The 17905-nt window shown below is 56.6% G+C and overlaps 4 protein-coding genes and 3 pseudogenes across 5 annotated transcripts; all 7 read right to left on the bottom strand.

The window, feature by feature from the left end:
• Positions 1-698: 698 nt before the first annotated feature.
• LOC125335520 lies at positions 699-1771 on the bottom strand (annotated as a pseudogene).
• Positions 1772-3013: 1242 nt separating this feature from the next.
• Positions 3014-4157, bottom strand: LOC125335510 (feather keratin Cos1-1/Cos1-3/Cos2-1-like). The gene is made up of 2 exons (XM_048323186.1): positions 4064-4157; positions 3014-3695 (listed from the first exon to the last, which is right to left on the bottom strand). The coding sequence occupies exon 2, from the start codon at positions 3672-3674 to the stop codon at positions 3348-3350; it is 327 nt and encodes a 108-aa protein (XP_048179143.1). The 5' UTR covers positions 3675-3695; positions 4064-4157; the 3' UTR covers positions 3014-3347.
• Positions 4158-5830: 1673 nt separating this feature from the next.
• LOC125335501 lies at positions 5831-6901 on the bottom strand (annotated as a pseudogene).
• Positions 6902-8143: 1242 nt separating this feature from the next.
• Positions 8144-9287, bottom strand: LOC125335492 (feather keratin Cos1-1/Cos1-3/Cos2-1-like). The gene is made up of 2 exons (XM_048323165.1): positions 9194-9287; positions 8144-8825 (listed from the first exon to the last, which is right to left on the bottom strand). The coding sequence occupies exon 2, from the start codon at positions 8802-8804 to the stop codon at positions 8478-8480; it is 327 nt and encodes a 108-aa protein (XP_048179122.1). The 5' UTR covers positions 8805-8825; positions 9194-9287; the 3' UTR covers positions 8144-8477.
• Positions 9288-10952: 1665 nt separating this feature from the next.
• LOC125335479 (feather keratin Cos1-2-like) lies at positions 10953-11988 on the bottom strand. Of its 2 annotated transcripts, none has more exons than XM_048323148.1 (2): positions 11881-11988; positions 10953-11573 (listed from the first exon to the last, which is right to left on the bottom strand). In XM_048323148.1, the coding sequence occupies exon 2, from the start codon at positions 11550-11552 to the stop codon at positions 11256-11258; it is 297 nt and encodes a 98-aa protein (XP_048179105.1). In that variant the 5' UTR covers positions 11553-11573; positions 11881-11988; the 3' UTR covers positions 10953-11255. The 2 variants fall into 2 exon arrangements, with proteins under 2 accessions (XP_048179105.1, XP_048179112.1); XM_048323155.1 differs by lacking the exon at positions 11881-11988 and adding an exon at positions 11682-11804.
• Positions 11989-13267: 1279 nt separating this feature from the next.
• Positions 13268-14396, bottom strand: LOC125335472 (feather keratin Cos1-1/Cos1-3/Cos2-1-like). The gene is made up of 2 exons (XM_048323135.1): positions 14318-14396; positions 13268-13949 (listed from the first exon to the last, which is right to left on the bottom strand). Exon 2 carries the CDS (start codon positions 13926-13928, stop codon positions 13602-13604), a length of 327 nt encoding a protein of 108 aa, XP_048179092.1. The 5' UTR covers positions 13929-13949; positions 14318-14396; the 3' UTR covers positions 13268-13601.
• A 1688-nt stretch (positions 14397-16084) lies between these two features.
• Positions 16085-17157, bottom strand: LOC125335462 (annotated as a pseudogene).
• Between the last annotated feature and the right edge of the window lie 748 nt (positions 17158-17905).

Here is a 17905-nt window from a genome sequence, read left to right as displayed (position 1 = left end):
GCCCTCACGGCACACCGAGGACAGTCCCAAAGCCAGGCCATCCCTTTGATGCTGCCTCCAGGCAGCCTTGGGACACTCCGCTCTTTCCCGGGCTCCTTGCTCCTGCCTCATGGAGAAACTTGGAGGTTACCGGGTTCTGGTGGCTCTGTGGAGATGGGGGAGTCCTGTGGCCACCGTGGCCTTTGTCCTGAGCCAGGAGCTATGGGAGAAGGATGCTGTCAAAGAGCACGAGGCATGTGGCGAAAAGAGTTTGACCATGTCTGGGAGGTGGAGGCAAGAAGGTGGAAGATTTGCTCCTCTCCCACACCCAGAAGGGGAAAAAGTGGCAGCTGCCAGCACGATGTGAGGAGGATTTTGGTTCTGTTCTCATGCTTGGTTGAGCCAGTGAAACCCCTCAGCCCTGCGTGTCTGGACAGAAGGTGGGCAGAAGGCTTATTGTGAGGGAGCTGTTTGAAGAGAGGACGTTGTGGACTATCCCCAGGCATTGCTGATTGCCATTCCCTCACCGGTGACCTTTTAACATCATCCTCTCCTGCTGGTCACCATTTTGGAGAAGCCAGGGATGTGTTTGTCAGCTCCAATGGAAAAGGCACAAATTAAAGTCCACCGTGGAGTGTCCACCCTCTGCTGTGTCCACCTTTTGCCCTGAGCTCACTGGAGGAGTTGCCACACAAGGAAGGAGAAAGCAGAGGCCCAGGTTTGGATGCAAAACAACTTTATTGAGTCTAAGGAAGAACAGGCTCAGAGAGGACACCAGGAGCAACCACTGAGGTGCAGTGGGGGTGTCCGTCTGCCTGGCCTGCAGAGGAACGGAGGGAGGCCAACAGGTCCCAGTAGGCTGGCATTGAGTGGTGCTGACAGGAAAGGGAGGGAGGGGAAGAGAGTGGAAGAAAACAGCAGTAATCCAAGGGGTTAAATCCGTTGTTCCCAAGATCCATCTTCAGTCCAGCCCCAAGTTCTGAGGTCGTGGAGGTTCTTGCTCGAGGATGTTGCCAGCAGATTTAGCAGGGGGGACAGCATCTGCCGCCATAGCCGCTGGTGATGCAGGAGATGTCAAAGCCGCCAGAGTTGATGGGCACTCCGCCAGAGCTGAGGATGCTGCCAACAGCAGCGGAGGTGGAGGATCCCACCACGGTGTTCTGTGGGAAGGAGCTGAGGATGGGCCCGGGCAGGGTCACCACCACTGGGGAGGGCTGGATGGCCACGGTGGAGCTCTGGCACTGCCTGACACAGCACTCATTGCAGCTGTTGGCCAGCGGGCAGGGGCCGCAGGGCTGGCAGCAAGGGTTGCAGGACATGGCTCGGGGTCACAGGTGCACCTGGCACAGAGGGCAGGGAGAAGCAGAATGTAAGGACGCTTGAGAAGCAGCAGTGCCCCCAAGCACCCTGCAGCCAAGGCACCTCCTGGCCCACACTGCAGTGCCCACCTCAAAGCCCAGGAGCCACCTCAGCCAAGTCCCAGCCTCTCTCTGCACAAGATCTTCTCCCCCCTGCCTTCTCCCAGCAGAAGCAGCTGCCAGCCCTGGGCTCTGACAGCCTCGATCAGCTGAGACCTCCAGCCAGGAAAGAGCTGGTCTGGAAGCAGGAGGAGAGAAGGAGGAGAAGGATTGGAGGCTTCCCACTCACCTGATTCCTGAGGAGGAGGTGAGAGAAGTGGATGCGAGAGCAGAGACTTGGGCTGCCTTTTATAGCAGTCCTGCACTGCCTCAGGCCCAGTAGCACCTTGGTGGAAGTAATAATTTTGTGACCAGCTCATGGCAAATGTGCACCATCCCAGCTAATGGCAGGGGCTGTGCCCTCGTTTCCTACACTGCGGCCTCTTCATTTCCTGGCTTCTGCCGTGTGCGTTCCTGTGTGAAGACTTCTGTTAGGGCCGGGATGAGAGGCCTAAGTATTTCCAGGACATAAACACGTCAGAGTCGTCAGAATGCTCGCTTCATGGTCTGGTGGCATTCCATGCGGGCACGTGAGGTGAACCTGTGTCATTCCTGTGGGTTTGTTTGTGGCAAAGTTCTCAGGGCATCACTCTTGTTCTTCTTGTACACATGCACCTCTCTCCCTCATCTCTGCGTGAGAGCACATGAGTTTTCATGTGCAGCCTGGTGTTCTGGAGCATTCGGGAAGTGGCTCAGATATGCTTTGTGGTCTTGCTTCCCCTCTAATACGTCTCCCTTTGGCCAACAGCCCATGCCCGCTTCTGCAGCTCATTCCTGCTCTTGCCCTGGGCTGGATGACCAGCTGTCCCAAGGTTGGCCTTGGCTGCATGGATGGTGCTCACCAAGCCACTCTATCAATCCCATGTGTGCAGTGGACAGAGAAGAGAAAATAAAAGAGAAAACAACTTGGAGCTTGTTACAAGGCAGTTTGCTAAAGCAAACACAAAGCGTTATGCGTGTATGAGAAAAGCAGAAAAATAAATAATTTTATGTCCAACTTCCCTCAGCAAGTGATGGCTGGCCACTTCCCGGGAAGCAGGGCTTCCTCATGTGTAGTGGGTGCTCAGGAAGGCCAACTTTGTAAATAAGGCTGCAGGAATGGGCTCTGTGGGAGGAGTGCAGCGTCTCCCGCCGCGTCTGACTGAGTCAGTTCCAAGGGTGTCCAAAGGGGACTCAGCGCTGCCCAACACTGAGCACATTTGTCACTCTGGTGATGCCTCTGTGAAGGCGTATGTCATTAGAAATGGTCTGGGCTGGAAGGGAACTTAAAGATCATTTATTTCCACTCCCGCTGCCCTCAGCAGACGGGCACTGACGCCACCCACTAAACCGGGTCGATCAAAGAGGTGTCCAACCTGGCCTTGCACACTTCCAGGGTTGAGGCATCCAAAACTTTTCTGGGCAATTTCCTACAGTGCCTCACCAGCCTCACAGTGAGGCACATCTTTGTCAGCTCCAAGAGAAAGGGAACAAAGAAAATTGCACTGCCGGGATTCCAGCGCTCAGCTTCCTCCACTTTTTCCAATGGGCAAACAGGCAGAGTTGCAACAGGAAGAAGGAGAAATCGGAGGCCAAAGTTTGAATGCAAAACCAACTTTATTGAGTCAAAAGAAGAAAAGGAGGAGGCTCACAGAGGGCACCAGGAGCAGCCGCTAAGATGCAGTGGGGGTGTCCATCTGGCCGGCCTGCAGAGGGAAGGAGGCCAGCAGGTCCCACTAGGGCTGGCATTGAGCGGTGCTGACAGGAAATGAAAAGGAAGAGAAAAAAGAGAGGAGAGGAGAGGCGAGGAGAGGAGAGGAAACAATAGGCAGAAGCTCTAAATCCAGAGTCTTAAAGTTCTGTCTTCAGTCCAGCAGCGTGTTCTGAGGTCGTGGAGGTTCTTGCCTGAGGATGTTGGTGGCGGCAGCAGCTTTAGCAGGGACGACAACATCTTTCACCATAGCCGCTGGTGATGCAGGAGATGTCAAAGCCCCCGGAGCTGATGGGCACTCCTTCAGAGCTGAGGATGCTGCCAACGGCAGCGGAGGTGGAGGATCCCACCACGGTGTTCTGTGGGAAGGAGCTGAGGATGGGCCCGGGCAGGGTCACCAGCACAGCAGGCGGCTCAATGACGACGGTGGAGCTCTGGCACTGCCTGACACAGCACTCATTGCAGCTGTTGGCCAGCGGGCAGGGGCCGCAGGGCTGGCAGCAAGGGTTGCAGGGCCGGCACTGCTGGCACTTCTCAGGGCAGGACATGTCTCGAGCCTGGCGCTGCACCTGGCACAGAGGGCAGGGAGGAAGCAGAGCACACGCACACCTGAGACACAGCCCGCAAGGCACCCCCAGCAACACAAGGCCCCTGCTGCTTGCGCAGCTCCAGCCTGTGCGGGCCCAAACTGGGGATCCTGGGCCTCAGCCCAGCACGCTCCTTCAGAGCTCAGCCAGCCCCAGCCGTGCTGCTGCCCAGCCTGGATGCAAAGAAGCACCTCAGCCCAGCCTCAGCCTCTGGCCAGAACACACGCTCTCCCCTCTGCCCACACGAGCACCATCGGAGAACACCCCAGAAGAACAAGGAGCGGGAACAAGGGCTGGAAAGCTCAACCCTGTCCTAGAGAGGGTGGAGGAGAAAGGGGCTTCCAACTCACCTGGTTCCCAAGGAGCAGGAGGTGACAGAAGTGGATGAGACAGCCACCAGTTAGGCTGCCTTTTATGCTGGCCCCACAGTGCCTCAGGGCTCAAAGTCCGTGCTGCCTGAGTGATAAATTTCCTGTGTGATCCCAATGAATGGAAAGATCTCTGGGAATGGTACGGCATGACGTGCTGGTTCCCTCTACCATGACTTTGCGTTTCCTGGCCTACATCATTCCCATTCCCTCACGGACACTTCTTCTGAGAGCTGGTATGTGAGATTCCAGTTTTCCTGAGGGCAAGGATGTGTTGGTGTGCAGAAATTATGAAATTATGAATTAATTGCAGAAGGGATGCCAAGGAGGCAGGTGATGCCAGCCTGGGGCACTCTGGTGATTTGTCCCTGCCAGATTTATTCTAATTCCTGCTGACTGGAAGGGCCTCATCTGCTCCCAGCCCTCTGCTCTTTGAATTGTCGCCCAAGGGCTCCCCTGTGTGCTTTTCCCATGGGGTAGAAGCTCTTTGCCTTCCTCCTCGGCCTGCACAATCCATGAGACTCCTGTAGCACTGCTGCCTGAGCTTCTGTCCTGCTTGGAGTGCTGTGTCCCTGCTCTGGCTGGGAGCTGCCCAGCAGCTCCTGAGTCACATCCCTTGCCATGGCCTGTGCCCCATGTGCTGCCCCGCAATAATGTGCGTGGCAGCGTGGCTGTGCCCCAGTGTGTGCGAGTGCCTGCACATCCCTGGGCTTGTGCACTCGTGGGAACACCCCCTGAGAGCCTCTGGCCTACACGGGGATGGTTGTGCACAGGGCAGAGCACTTGTGTGCAGCCCCCTGCCCGTGCGCCTGTGCACGTTTGCTGGGGTCTGTGCGTCTGGGTTCATCTCTGTGCACACCTGGGCAGGCTGGCAATGTGTCAGTGCCCGTTTGTGTGTCTGTGTGTGTGTGTGTGTGTGTCCATAGCTGTGCCTGAGCTCACGTCTCAGCCCAGCCATTGCAAGCCTCGTAGGGACTTCCCTGCCCAGCAGTGCCAGCCACTCGCACACACTCAGCCCCGCGTTATCGGCAGGGACCTGGAGAGGCCCACGGCCCTCACGGCACACCGAGGACAGTCCCAAAGCCAGGCCATCCCTTTGATGCTGCCTCCAGGCAGCCTTGGGACACTCCGCTCTTTCCCGGGCTCCTTGCTCCTGCCTCATGGAGAAACTTGGAGGTTACCGGGTTCTGGTGGCTCTGTGGAGATGGGGGAGTCCTGTGGCCACCGTGGCCTTTGTCCTGAGCCAGGAGCTATGGGAGAAGGATGCTGTCAAAGAGCACGAGGCATGTGGCGAAAAGAGTTTGACCATGTCTGGGAGGTGGAGGCAAGAAGGTGGAAGATTTGCTCCTCTCCCACACCCAGAAGGGGAAAAAGTGGCAGCTGCCAGCACGATGTGAGGAGGATTTTGGTTCTGTTCTCATGCTTGGTTGAGCCAGTGAAACCCCTCAGCCCTGCGTGTCTGGACAGAAGGTGGGCAGAAGGCTTATTGTGAGGGAGCTGTTTGAAGAGAGGACGTTGTGGACTATCCCCAGGCATTGCTGATTGCCATTCCCTCACCGGTGACCTTTTAACATCATCCTCTCCTGCTGGTCACCATTTTGGAGAAGCCAGGGATGTGTTTGTCAGCTCCAATGGAAAAGGCACAAATTAAAGTCCACCGTGGAGTGTCCACCCTCTGCTGTGTCCACCTTTTGCCCTGAGCTCACTGGAGGAGTTGCCACACAAGGAAGGAGAAAGCAGAGGCCCAGGTTTGGATGCAAAACAACTTTATTGAGTCTAAGGAAGAACAGGCTCAGAGAGGACACCAGGAGCAACCACTGAGGTGCAGTGGGGGTGTCCGTCTGCCTGGCCTGCAGAGGAACGGAGGGAGGCCAACAGGTCCCAGTAGGCTGGCATTGAGTGGTGCTGACAGGAAAGGGAGGGAGGGGAAGAGAGTGGAAGAAAACAGCAGTAATCCAAGGGGTTAAATCCGTTGTTCCCAAGATCCATCTTCAGTCCAGCCCCAAGTTCTGAGGTCGTGGAGGTTCTTGCTCGAGGATGTTGCCAGCAGATTTAGCAGGGGGGACAGCATCTGCCGCCATAGCCGCTGGTGATGCAGGAGATGTCAAAGCCGCCAGAGTTGATGGGCACTCCGCCAGAGCTGAGGATGCTGCCAACAGCAGCGGAGGTGGAGGATCCCACCACGGTGTTCTGTGGGAAGGAGCTGAGGATGGGCCCGGGCAGGGTCACCACCACTGGGGAGGGCTGGATGGCCACGGTGGAGCTCTGGCACTGCCTGACACAGCACTCATTGCAGCTGTTGGCCAGCGGGCAGGGGCCGCAGGGCTGGCAGCAAGGGTTGCAGGACATGGCTCGGGGTCACAGGTGCACCTGGCACAGAGGGCAGGGAGAAGCAGAATGTAAGGACGCTTGAGAAGCAGCAGTGCCCCCAAGCACCCTGCAGCCAAGGCACCTCCTGGCCCACACTGCAGTGCCCACCTCAAAGCCCAGGAGCCACCTCAGCCAAGTCCCAGCCTCTCTCTGCACAAGATCTTCTCCCCCCTGCCTTCTCCCAGCAGAAGCAGCTGCCAGCCCTGGGCTCTGACAGCCTTGATCAGCTGAGACCTCCAGCCAGGAAAGAGCTGGTCTGGAAGCAGGAGGAGAAGGAGGAGAAGGATTGGAGGCTTCCCACTCACCTGATTCCTGAGGAGGAGGTGAGAGAAGTGGATGCGAGAGCAGAGACTTGGGCTGCCTTTTATAGCAGTCCTGCACTGCCTCAGGCCCAGTAGCACCTTGGTGGAAGTAATAATTTTGTGACCAGCTCATGGCAAATGTGCACCATCCCAGCTAATGGCAGGGGCTGTGCCCTCGTTTCCTACACTGCGGCCTCTTCATTTCCTGGCTTCTGCCGTGTGCGTTCCTGTGTGAAGACTTCTGTTAGGGCCGGGATGAGAGGCCTAAGTATTTCCAGGACATAAACACGTCAGAGTCGTCAGAATGCTCGCTTCATGGTCTGGTGGCATTCCATGCGGGCACGTGAGGTGAACCTGTGTCATTCCTGTGGGTTTGTTTGTGGCAAAGTTCTCAGGGCATCACTCTTGTTCTTCTTGTACACATGCACCTCTCTCCCTCATCTCTGCGTGAGAGCACATGAGTTTTCATGTGCAGCCTGGTGTTCTGGAGCATTCGGGAAGTGGCTCAGATATGCTTTGTGGTCTTGCTTCCCCTCTAATACGTCTCCCTTTGGCCAACAGCCCATGCCCGCTTCTGCAGCTCATTCCTGCTCTTGCCCTGGGCTGGATGACCAGCTGTCCCAAGGTTGGCCTTGGCTGCATGGATGGTGCTCACCAAGCCACTCTATCAATCCCATGTGTGCAGTGGACAGAGAAGAGAAAATAAAAGAGAAAACAACTTGGAGCTTGTTACAAGGCAGTTTGCTAAAGCAAACACAAAGCGTTATGCGTGTATGAGAAAAGCAGAAAAATAAATAATTTTATGTCCAACTTCCCTCAGCAAGTGATGGCTGGCCACTTCCCGGGAAGCAGGGCTTCCTCATGTGTAGTGGGTGCTCAGGAAGGCCAACTTTGTAAATAAGGCTGCAGGAATGGGCTCTGTGGGAGGAGTGCAGCGTCTCCCGCCGCGTCTGACTGAGTCAGTTCCAAGGGTGTCCAAAGGGGACTCAGCGCTGCCCAACACTGAGCACATTTGTCACTCTGGTGATGCCTCTGTGAAAGCGTATGTCATTAGAAATGGTCTGGGCTGGAAGGGAACTTAAAGATCATTTATTTCCACTCCCGCTGCCCTCAGCAGACGGGCACTGACGCCACCCACTAAACCGGGTCGATCAAAGAGGTGTCCAACCTGGCCTTGCACACTTCCAGGGTTGAGGCATCCAAAACTTTTCTGGGCAATTTCCTACAGTGCCTCACCAGCCTCACAGTGAGGCACATCTTTGTCAGCTCCAAGAGAAAGGGAACAAAGAAAATTGCACTGCCGGGATTCCAGCGCTCAGCTTCCTCCACTTTTTCCAATGGGCAAACAGGCAGAGTTGCAACAGGAAGAAGGAGAAATCAGAGGCCAAAGTTTGAATGCAAAACCAACTTTATTGAGTCAAAAGAAGAAAAGGAGGAGGCTCACAGAGGGCACCAGGAGCAGCCGCTAAGATGCAGTGGGGGTGTCCATCTGGCCGGCCTGCAGAGGGAAGGAGGCCAGCAGGTCCCACTAGGGCTGGCATTGAGCGGTGCTGACAGGAAATGAAAAGGAAGAGAAAAAAGAGAGGAGAGGAGAGGCGAGGAGAGGAGAGGAAACAATAGGCAGAAGCTCTAAATCCAGAGTCTTAAAGTTCTGTCTTCAGTCCAGCAGCGTGTTCTGAGGTCGTGGAGGTTCTTGCCTGAGGATGTTGGTGGCGGCAGCAGCTTTAGCAGGGACGACAACATCTTTCACCATAGCCGCTGGTGATGCAGGAGATGTCAAAGCCCCCGGAGCTGATGGGCACTCCTTCAGAGCTGAGGATGCTGCCAACGGCAGCGGAGGTGGAGGATCCCACCACGGTGTTCTGTGGGAAGGAGCTGAGGATGGGCCCGGGCAGGGTCACCAGCACAGCAGGCGGCTCAATGACGACGGTGGAGCTCTGGCACTGCCTGACACAGCACTCATTGCAGCTGTTGGCCAGCGGGCAGGGGCCGCAGGGCTGGCAGCAAGGGTTGCAGGGCCGGCACTGCTGGCACTTCTCAGGGCAGGACATGTCTCGAGCCTGGCGCTGCACCTGGCACAGAGGGCAGGGAGGAAGCAGAGCACACGCACACCTGAGACACAGCCCGCAAGGCACCCCCAGCAACACAAGGCCCCTGCTGCTTGCGCAGCTCCAGCCTGTGCGGGCCCAAACTGGGGATCCTGGGCCTCAGCCCAGCACGCTCCTTCAGAGCTCAGCCAGCCCCAGCCGTGCTGCTGCCCAGCCTGGATGCAAAGAAGCACCTCAGCCCAGCCTCAGCCTCTGGCCAGAACACACGCTCTCCCCTCTGCCCACACGAGCACCATCGGAGAACACCCCAGAAGAACAAGGAGCGGGAACAAGGGCTGGAAAGCTCAACCCTGTCCTAGAGAGGGTGGAGGAGAAAGGGGCTTCCAACTCACCTGGTTCCCAAGGAGCAGGAGGTGACAGAAGTGGATGAGACAGCCACCAGTTAGGCTGCCTTTTATGCTGGCCCCACAGTGCCTCAGGGCTCAAAGTCCGTGCTGCCTGAGTGATAAATTTCCTGTGTGATCCCAATGAATGGAAAGATCTCTGGGAATGGTACGGCATGACGTGCTGGTTCCCTCTACCATGACTTTGCGTTTCCTGGCCTACATCATTCCCATTCCCTCACGGACACTTCTTCTGAGAGCTGGTATGTGAGATTCCAGTTTTCCTGAGGGCAAGGATGTGTTGGTGTGCAGAAATTATGAAATTATGAATTAATTGCAGAAGGGATGCCAAGGAGGCAGGTGATGCCAGCCTGGGGCACTCTGGTGATTTGTCCCTGCCAGATTTATTCTAATTCCTGCTGACTGGAAGGGCCTCATCTGCTCCCAGCCCTCTGCTCTTTGAATTGTCGCCCAAGGGCTCCCCTGTGTGCTTTTCCCATGGGGTAGAAGCTCTTTGCCTTCCTCCTCGGCCTGCACAATCCATGAGACTCCTGTAGCACTGCTGCCTGAGCTTCTGTCCTGCTTGGAGTGCTGTGTCCCTGCTCTGGCTGGGAGCTGCCCAGCAGCTCCTGAGTCACATCCCTTGCCATGGCCTGTGCCCCATGTGCTGCCCCGCAATAATGTGCGTGGCAGCGTGGCTGTGCCCCAGTGTGTGCGAGTGCCTGCACATCCCTGGGCTTGTGCACTTGTGTGAACACCCCCTGAGAGCCTCTGGCCTACACGGGGATGGTTGTGCACAGGGCAGAGCACTTGTGTGCAGCCCCCTGCCCGTGCGCCTGTGCACGTTTGCTGGGGTCTGTGCGTCTGGGTTCATCTCTGTGCACACCTGGGCAGGCTGGCAATGTGTCAGTGCCCGTTTGTGTGTCTGTGTGTGTGTGTCCACAGCTGTGCCTGAGCTCACGTCTCAGCCCAGCCATTGCAAGCCTCGTAGGGACTTCCCTGCCCAGCAGTGCCAGCCACTCGCACACACTCAGCCCCGCGTTATCGGCAGGGACCTGGAGAGGCCCACGGCCCTCACGGCACACCGAGGACAATCCCAAAGCCAGGCCATCCCTTTGATGCTGCCTCCAGGCAGCCTTGGGACACTCCGCTCTTTCCCGGGCTCCTTGCTCCTGCCTCATGGAGAAACTTGGAGGTTACCGGGTTCTGGTGGCTCTGTGGAGATGGGGGAGTCCTGTGGCCACCGTGGCCTTTGTCCTGAGCCAGGAGCTATGGGAGAAGGATGCTGTCAAAGAGCACGAGGCATGTGGAGAAAAGAGTTTGACCATGTCTGGGAGGTGGAGGCAAGAAGGTGGAAGATTTGCTCCTCTCCCACACCCAGAAGGGGAAAAAGTGGCAGCTGCCAGCACGATGTGAGGAGGATTTTGGTTCTGTTCTCATGCTTGGTTGAGCCAGTGAAACCCCTCAGCCCTGCGTGTCTGGACAGAAGGTGAGCAGAAGGCTTATTGTGAGGGAGCTGTTTGAAGAGAGGACGTTGTGGACTATCCCCAGGCATTGCTGATTGCCATTCCCTCACCGGTGACCTTTTAACATCATCCTCTCCTGCTGGTCACCATTTTGGAGAAGCCAGGGATGTGTTTGTCAGCTCCAATGGAAAAGGCACAAATTAAAGTCCACCGTGGAGTGTCCACCCTCTGCTGTGTCCACCTTTTGCCCTGAGCTCACTGGAGGAGTTGCCACACAAGGAAGGAGAAAGCAGAGGCCCAGGTTTGGATGCAAAACAACTTTATTGAGTCTAAGGAAGAACAGGCTCAGAGAGGACACCAGGAGCAACCACTGAGGTGCAGTGGGGGTGTCCGTCTGCCTGGCCTGCAGAGGAACGGAGGGAGGCCAACAGGTCCCAGTAGGCTGGCATTGAGTGGTGCTGACAGGAAAGGGAGGGAGGGGAAGAGAGTGGAAGAAAACAGCAGTAATCCAAGGGGTTAAATCCGTTGTTCCCAAGATCCATCTTCAGTCCAGCCCCAAGTTCTGAGGTCGTGGAGGTTCTTGCTCGAGGATGTTGCCAGCAGATTTAGCAGGGGGGACAGCATCTGCCGCCATAGCCGCTGGTGATGCAGGAGATGTCAAAGCCGCCAGAGCTGATGGGCACTCCGCCAGAGCTGAGGATGCTGCCAACAGCAGCGGAGGTGGAGGATCCCACCACGGTGTTCTGTGGGAAGGAGCTGAGGATGGGCCCGGGCAGGGTCACCACCACTGGGGAGGGCTGGATGGCCACGGTGGAGCTCTGGCACTGCCTGACACAGCACTCATTGCAGCTGTTGGCCAGCGGGCAGGGGCCGCAGGGCTGGCAGCAAGGGTTGCAGGACATGGCTCGGGGTCACAGGTGCACCTGGTACAGAGGGCAGGGAGAAGCAGAATGTAAGGACGCTTGAGAATCAGCAGTGCCCCCAAGCACCCTGCAGCCAAGGCACCTCCTGGCCCACATTGCAGTGCCCACCTCAAAGCCCAGGAGCCACCTCAGCCAAGTCCCAGCCTCTCTCTGCACAAGATCTTCTCCCCCCTGCCTTCTCCCAGCAGAAGCAGCTGCCAGCCCTGGGCTCTGACAGCCTCGATCAGCTGAGACCTCCAGCCAGGAAAGAGCTGGTCTGGAAGCAGGAGGAGAGAAGGAGGAGAAGGTTTGGAGGCTTCCCACTCACCTGATTCCTGAGGAGGAGGTGAGAGAAGTGGATGCGAGAGCAGAGACTTGGGCTGCCTTTTATAGCAGTCCTGCACTGCCTCAGGCCCAGTAGCACCTTGGTGGAAGTAATAATTTTGTGACCAGCTCATGGCAAATGTGCACCATCCCAGCTAATGGCAGGGGCTGTGCCCTCGTTTCCTACACTGCGGCCTCTTCATTTCCTGGCTTCTGCCGTGTGCGTTCCTGTGTGAAGACTTCTGTTAGGGCCGGGATGAGAGGCCTAAGTATTTCCAGGACATAAACACGTCAGAGTCGTCAGAATGCTCGCTTCATGGTCTGGTGGCATTCCATGCGGGCACGTGAGGTGAACCTGTGTCATTCCTGTGGGTTTGTTTGTGGCAAAGTTCTCAGGGCATCACTCTTGTTCTTCTTGTACACATGCACCTCTCTCCCTCATCTCTGCGTGAGAGCACATGAGTTTTCATGTGCAGCCTGGTGTTCTGGAGCATTCGGGAAGTGGCTCAGATATGCTTTGTGGTCTTGCTTCCCCTCTAATACGTCTCCCTTTGGCCAACAGCCCATGCCCGCTTCTGCAGCTCATTCCTGCTCTTGCCCTGGGCTGGATGACCAGCTGTCCCAAGGTTGGCCTTGGCTGCATGGATGGTGCTCACCACGCCACTCTATCAATCCCATGTGTGCAGTGGACAGAGAAGAGAAAATAAAAGAGAAAACAACTTGGAGCTTGTTACAAGGCAGTTTGCTAAAGCAAACACAAAGCGTTATGCGTGTATGAGAAAAGCAGAAAAATAAATAATTTTATGTCCAACTTCCCTCAGCAAGTGATGGCTGGCCACTTCCCGGGAAGCAGGGCTTCCTCATGTGTAGTGGGTGCTCAGGAAGGCCAACTTTGTAAATAAGGCTGCAGGAATGGGCTCTGTGGGAGGAGTGCAGCGTCTCCCGCCGCGTCTGACTGAGTCAGTTCCAAGGGTGTCCAAAGGGGACTCAGCGCTGCCCAACACTGAGCACATTTGTCACTCTGGTGATGCCTCTGTGAAAGCGTATGTCATTAGAAATGGTCTGGGCTGGAAGGGAACTTAAAGATCATTTATTTCCACTCCCGCTGCCCTCAGCAGACGGGCACTGACGCCACCCACTAAACCGGGTCGATCAAAGAGGTGTCCAACCTGGCCTTGCACACTTCCAGGGTTGAGGCATCCAAAACTTTTCTGGGCAATTTCCTACAGTGCCTCACCAGCCTCACAGTGAGGCACATCTTTGTCAGCTCCAAGAGAAAGGGAACAAAGAAAATTGCACTGCCGGGATTCCAGCGCTCAGCTTCCTCCACTTTTTCCAAAGGGCAAACAGGCAGAGTTGCAACAGGAAGAAGGAGAAATCGGAGGCCAAAGTTTGAATGCAAAACCAACTTTATTGAGTCAAAAGAAGAAAAGGAGGAGGCTCACAGAGGGCACCAGGAGCAGCCGCTAAGATGCAGTGGGGGTGTCCATCTGGCCGGCCTGCAGAGGGAAGGAGGCCAGCAGGTCCCACTAGGGCTGGCATTGAGCGGTGCTGACAGGAAATGAAAAGGAAGAGAAAAAAGAGAGGAGAGGAGAGGCGAGGAGAGGAGAGGAAACAATAGGCAGAAGCTCTAAATCCAGAGTCTTAAAGTTCTGTCTTCAGTCCAGCAGCGTGTTCTGAGGTCGTGGAGGTTCTTGCCTGAGGATGTTGGTGGCGGCAGCAGCTTTAGCAGGGACGACAACATCTTTCACCATAGCCGCTGGTGATGCAGGAGATGTCAAAGCCCCCGGAGCTGATGGGCACTCCTTCAGAGCTGAGGATGCTGCCAACGGCAGCGGAGGTGGAGGATCCCACCACGGTGTTCTGTGGGAAGGAGCTGAGGATGGGCCCGGGCAGGGTCACCAGCACAGCAGGCGGCTCAATGACGACGGTGGAGCTCTGGCACTGCCTGACACAGCACTCATTGCAGCTGTTGGCCAGCGGGCAGGGGCCGCAGGGCTGGCAGCAAGGGTTGCAGGGCCGGCACTGCTGGCACTTCTCAGGGCAGGACATGTCTTGAGCCTGGCGCTGCACCTGGCACAGAGGGCAGGGAGGAAGCAGAGCACACGCACACCTGAGACACAGCCCGCAAGGCACCCCCAGCAACACAAGGCCCCTGCTGCTTGCGCAGCTCCAGCCTGTGCGGGCCCAAACTGGGGATCCTGGGCCTCAGCCCAGCACGCTCCTTCAGAGCTCAGCCAGCCCCAGCCGTGCTGCTGCCCAGCCTGGATGCAAAGAAGCACCTCAGCCCAGCCTCAGCCTCTGGCCAGAACACACGCTCTCCCCTCTGCCCACACGAGCACCATCGGAGAACACCCCAGAAGAACAAGGAGCGGGAACAAGGGCTGGAAAGCTCAACCCTGTCCTAGAGAGGGTGGAGGAGAAAGGGGCTTCCAACTCACCTGGTTCCCAAGGAGCAGGAGGTGACAGAAGTGGATGAGACAGCCACCAGTTAGGCTGCCTTTTATGCTGGCCCCACAGTGCCTCAGGGCTCAAAGTCCGTGCTGCCTGAGTGATAAATTTCCTGTGTGATCCCAATGAATGGAAAGATCTCTGGGAATGGTACGGCATGACGTGCTGGTTCCCTCTACCATGACTTTGCGTTTCCTGGCCTACATCATTCCCATTCCCTCACGGACACTTCTTCTGAGAGCTGGTATGTGAGATTCCAGTTTTCCTGAGGGCAAGGATGTGTTGGTGTGCAGAAATTATGAAATTATGAATTAATTGCAGAAGGGATGCCAAGGAGGCAGGTGATGCCAGCCTGGGGCACTCTGGTGATTTGTCCCTGCCAGATTTATTCTAATTCCTGCTGACTGGAAGGGCCTCATCTGCTCCCAGCCCTCTGCTCTTTGAATTGTCGCCCAAGGGCTCCCCTGTGTGCTTTTCCCATGGGGTAGAAGCTCTTTGCCTTCCTCCTCGGCCTGCACAATCCATGAGACTCCTGTAGCACTGCTGCCTGAGCTTCTGTCCTGCTTGGAGTGCTGTGTCCCTGCTCTGGCTGGGAGCTGCCCAGCAGCTCCTGAGTCACATCCCTTGCCATGGCCTGTGCCCCATGTGCTGCCCCGCAATAATGTGCGTGGCAGCGTGGCTGTGCCCCAGTGTGTGCGAGTGCCTGCACATCCCTGGGCTTGTGCACTCGTGGGAACACCCCCTGAGAGCCTCTGGCCTACACGGGGATGGTTGTGCACAGGGCAGAGCACTTGTGTGCAGCCCCCTGCCCGTGCGCCTGTGCACGTTTGCTGGGGTCTGTGCGTCTGGGTTCATCTCTGTGCACACCTGGGCAGGCTGGCAATGTGTCAGTGCCCGTTTGTGTGTCTGTGTGTGTGTGTGTGTGTGTCCATAGCTGTGCCTGAGCTCACGTCTCAGCCCAGCCATTGCAAGCCTCGTAGGGACTTCCCTGCCCAGCAGTGCCAGCCACTCGCACACACTCAGCCCCGCGTTATCGGCAGGGACCTGGAGAGGCCCACGGCCCTCACGGCACACCGAGGACAGTCCCAAAGCCAGGCCATCCCTTTGATGCTGCCTCCAGGCAGCCTTGGGACACTCCGCTCTTTCCCGGGCTCCTTGCTCCTGCCTCATGGAGAAACTTGGAGGTTACCGGGTTCTGGTGGCTCTGTGGAGATGGGGGAGTCCTGTGGCCACCGTGGCCTTTGTCCTGAGCCAGGAGCTATGGGAGAAGGATGCTGTCAAAGAGCACGAGGCATGTGGCGAAAAGAGTTTGACCATGTCTGGGAGGTGGAGGCAAGAAGGTGGAAGATTTGCTCCTCTCCCACACCCAGAAGGGGAAAAAGTGGCAGCTGCCAGCACGATGTGAGGAGGATTTTGGTTCTGTTCTCATGCTTGGTTGAGCCAGTGAAACCCCTCAGCCCTGCGTGTCTGGACAGAAGGTGGGCAGAAGGCTTATTGTGAGGGAGCTGTTTGAAGAGAGGACGTTGTGGACTATCCCCAGGCATTGCTGATTGCCATTCCCTCACCGGTGACCTTTTAACATCATCCTCTCCTGCTGGTCACCATTTTGGAGAAGCCAGGGATGTGTTTGTCAGCTCCAATGGAAAAGGCACAAATTAAAGTCCACCGTGGAGTGTCCACCCTCTGCTGTGTCCACCTTTTGCCCTGAGCTCACTGGAGGAGTTGCCACACAAGGAAGGAGAAAGCAGAGGCCCAGGTTTGGATGCAAAACAACTTTATTGAGTCTAAGGAAGAACAGGCTCAGAGAGGACACCAGGAGCAACCACTGAGGTGCAGTGGGGGTGTCCGTCTGCCTGGCCTGCAGAGGAACGGAGGGAGGCCAACAGGTCCCAGTAGGCTGGCATTGAGTGGTGCTGACAGGAAAGGGAGGGAGGGGAAGAGAGTGGAAGAAAACAGCAGTAATCCAAGGGGTTAAATCCGTTGTTCCCAAGATCCATCTTCAGTCCAGCCCCAAGTTCTGAGGTCGTGGAGGTTCTTGCTCGAGGATGTTGCCAGCAGATTTAGCAGGGGGGACAGCATCTGCCGCCATAGCCGCTGGTGATGCAGGAGATGTCAAAGCCGCCAGAGTTGATGGGCACTCCGCCAGAGCTGAGGATGCTGCCAACAGCAGCGGAGGTGGAGGATCCCACCACGGTGTTCTGTGGGAAGGAGCTGAGGATGGGCCCGGGCAGGGTCACCACCACTGGGGAGGGCTGGATGGCCACGGTGGAGCTCTGGCACTGCCTGACACAGCACTCATTGCAGCTGTTGGCCAGCGGGCAGGGGCCGCAGGGCTGGCAGCAAGGGTTGCAGGACATGGCTCGGGGTCACAGGTGCACCTGGCACAGAGGGCAGGGAGAAGCAGAATGTAAGGACGCTTGAGAAGCAGCAGTGCCCCCAAGCACCCTGCAGCCAAGGCACCTCCTGGCCCACACTGCAGTGCCCACCTCAAAGCCCAGGAGCCACCTCAGCCAAGTCCCAGCCTCTCTCTGCACAAGATCTTCTCCCCCCTGCCTTCTCCCAGCAGAAGCAGCTGCCAGCCCTGGGCTCTGACAGCCTCGATCAGCTGAGACCTCCAGCCAGGAAAGAGCTGGTCTGGAAGCAGGAGGAGAGAAGGAGGAGAAGGATTGGAGGCTTCCCACTCACCTGATTCCTGAGGAGGAGGTGAGAGAAGTGGATGCGAGAGCAGAGACTTGGGCTGCCTTTTATAGCAGTCCTGCACTGCCTCAGGCCCAGTAGCACCTTGGTGGAAGTAATAATTTTGTGACCAGCTCATGGCAAATGTGCACCATCCCAGCTAATGGCAGGGGCTGTGCCCTCGTTTCCTACACTGCGGCCTCTTCATTTCCTGGCTTCTGCCGTGTGCGTTCCTGTGTGAAGACTTCTGTTAGGGCCGGGATGAGAGGCCTAAGTATTTCCAGGACATAAACACGTCAGAGTCGTCAGAATGCTCGCTTCATGGTCTGGTGGCATTCCATGCGGGCACGTGAGGTGAACCTGTGTCATTCCTGTGGGTTTGTTTGTGGCAAAGTTCTCAGGGCATCACTCTTGTTCTTCTTGTACACATGCACCTCTCTCCCTCATCTCTGCGTGAGAGCACATGAGTTTTCATGTGCAGCCTGGTGTTCTGGAGCATTCGGGAAGTGGCTCAGATATGCTTTGTGGTCTTGCTTCCCCTCTAATACGTCTCCCTTTGGCCAACAGCCCATGCCCGCTTCTGCAGCTCATTCCTGCTCTTGCCCTGGGCTGGATGACCAGCTGTCCCAAGGTTGGCCTTGGCTGCATGGATGGTGCTCACCAAGCCACTCTATCAATCCCATGTGTGCAGTGGACAGAGAAGAGAAAATAAAAGAGAAAACAACTTGGAGCTTGTTACAAGGCAGTTTGCTAAAGCAAACACAAAGCGTTATGCGTGTATGAGAAAAGCAGAAAAATAAATAATTTTATGTCCAACTTCCCTCAGCAAGTGATGGCTGGCCACTTCCCGGGAAGCAGGGCTTCCTCATGTGTAGTGGGTGCTCAGGAAGGCCAACTTTGTA

This window comes from Corvus hawaiiensis, chromosome 1 (genome assembly GCF_020740725.1).
Source record: "Corvus hawaiiensis isolate bCorHaw1 chromosome 1, bCorHaw1.pri.cur, whole genome shotgun sequence".
In the NCBI taxonomy this organism is placed as follows: Eukaryota; Metazoa; Chordata; class Aves; order Passeriformes; family Corvidae; genus Corvus; species Corvus hawaiiensis.
Note: the sequence above shows the minus strand (reverse complement) of the source record. Positions and strands in the feature narration are given on the sequence as shown.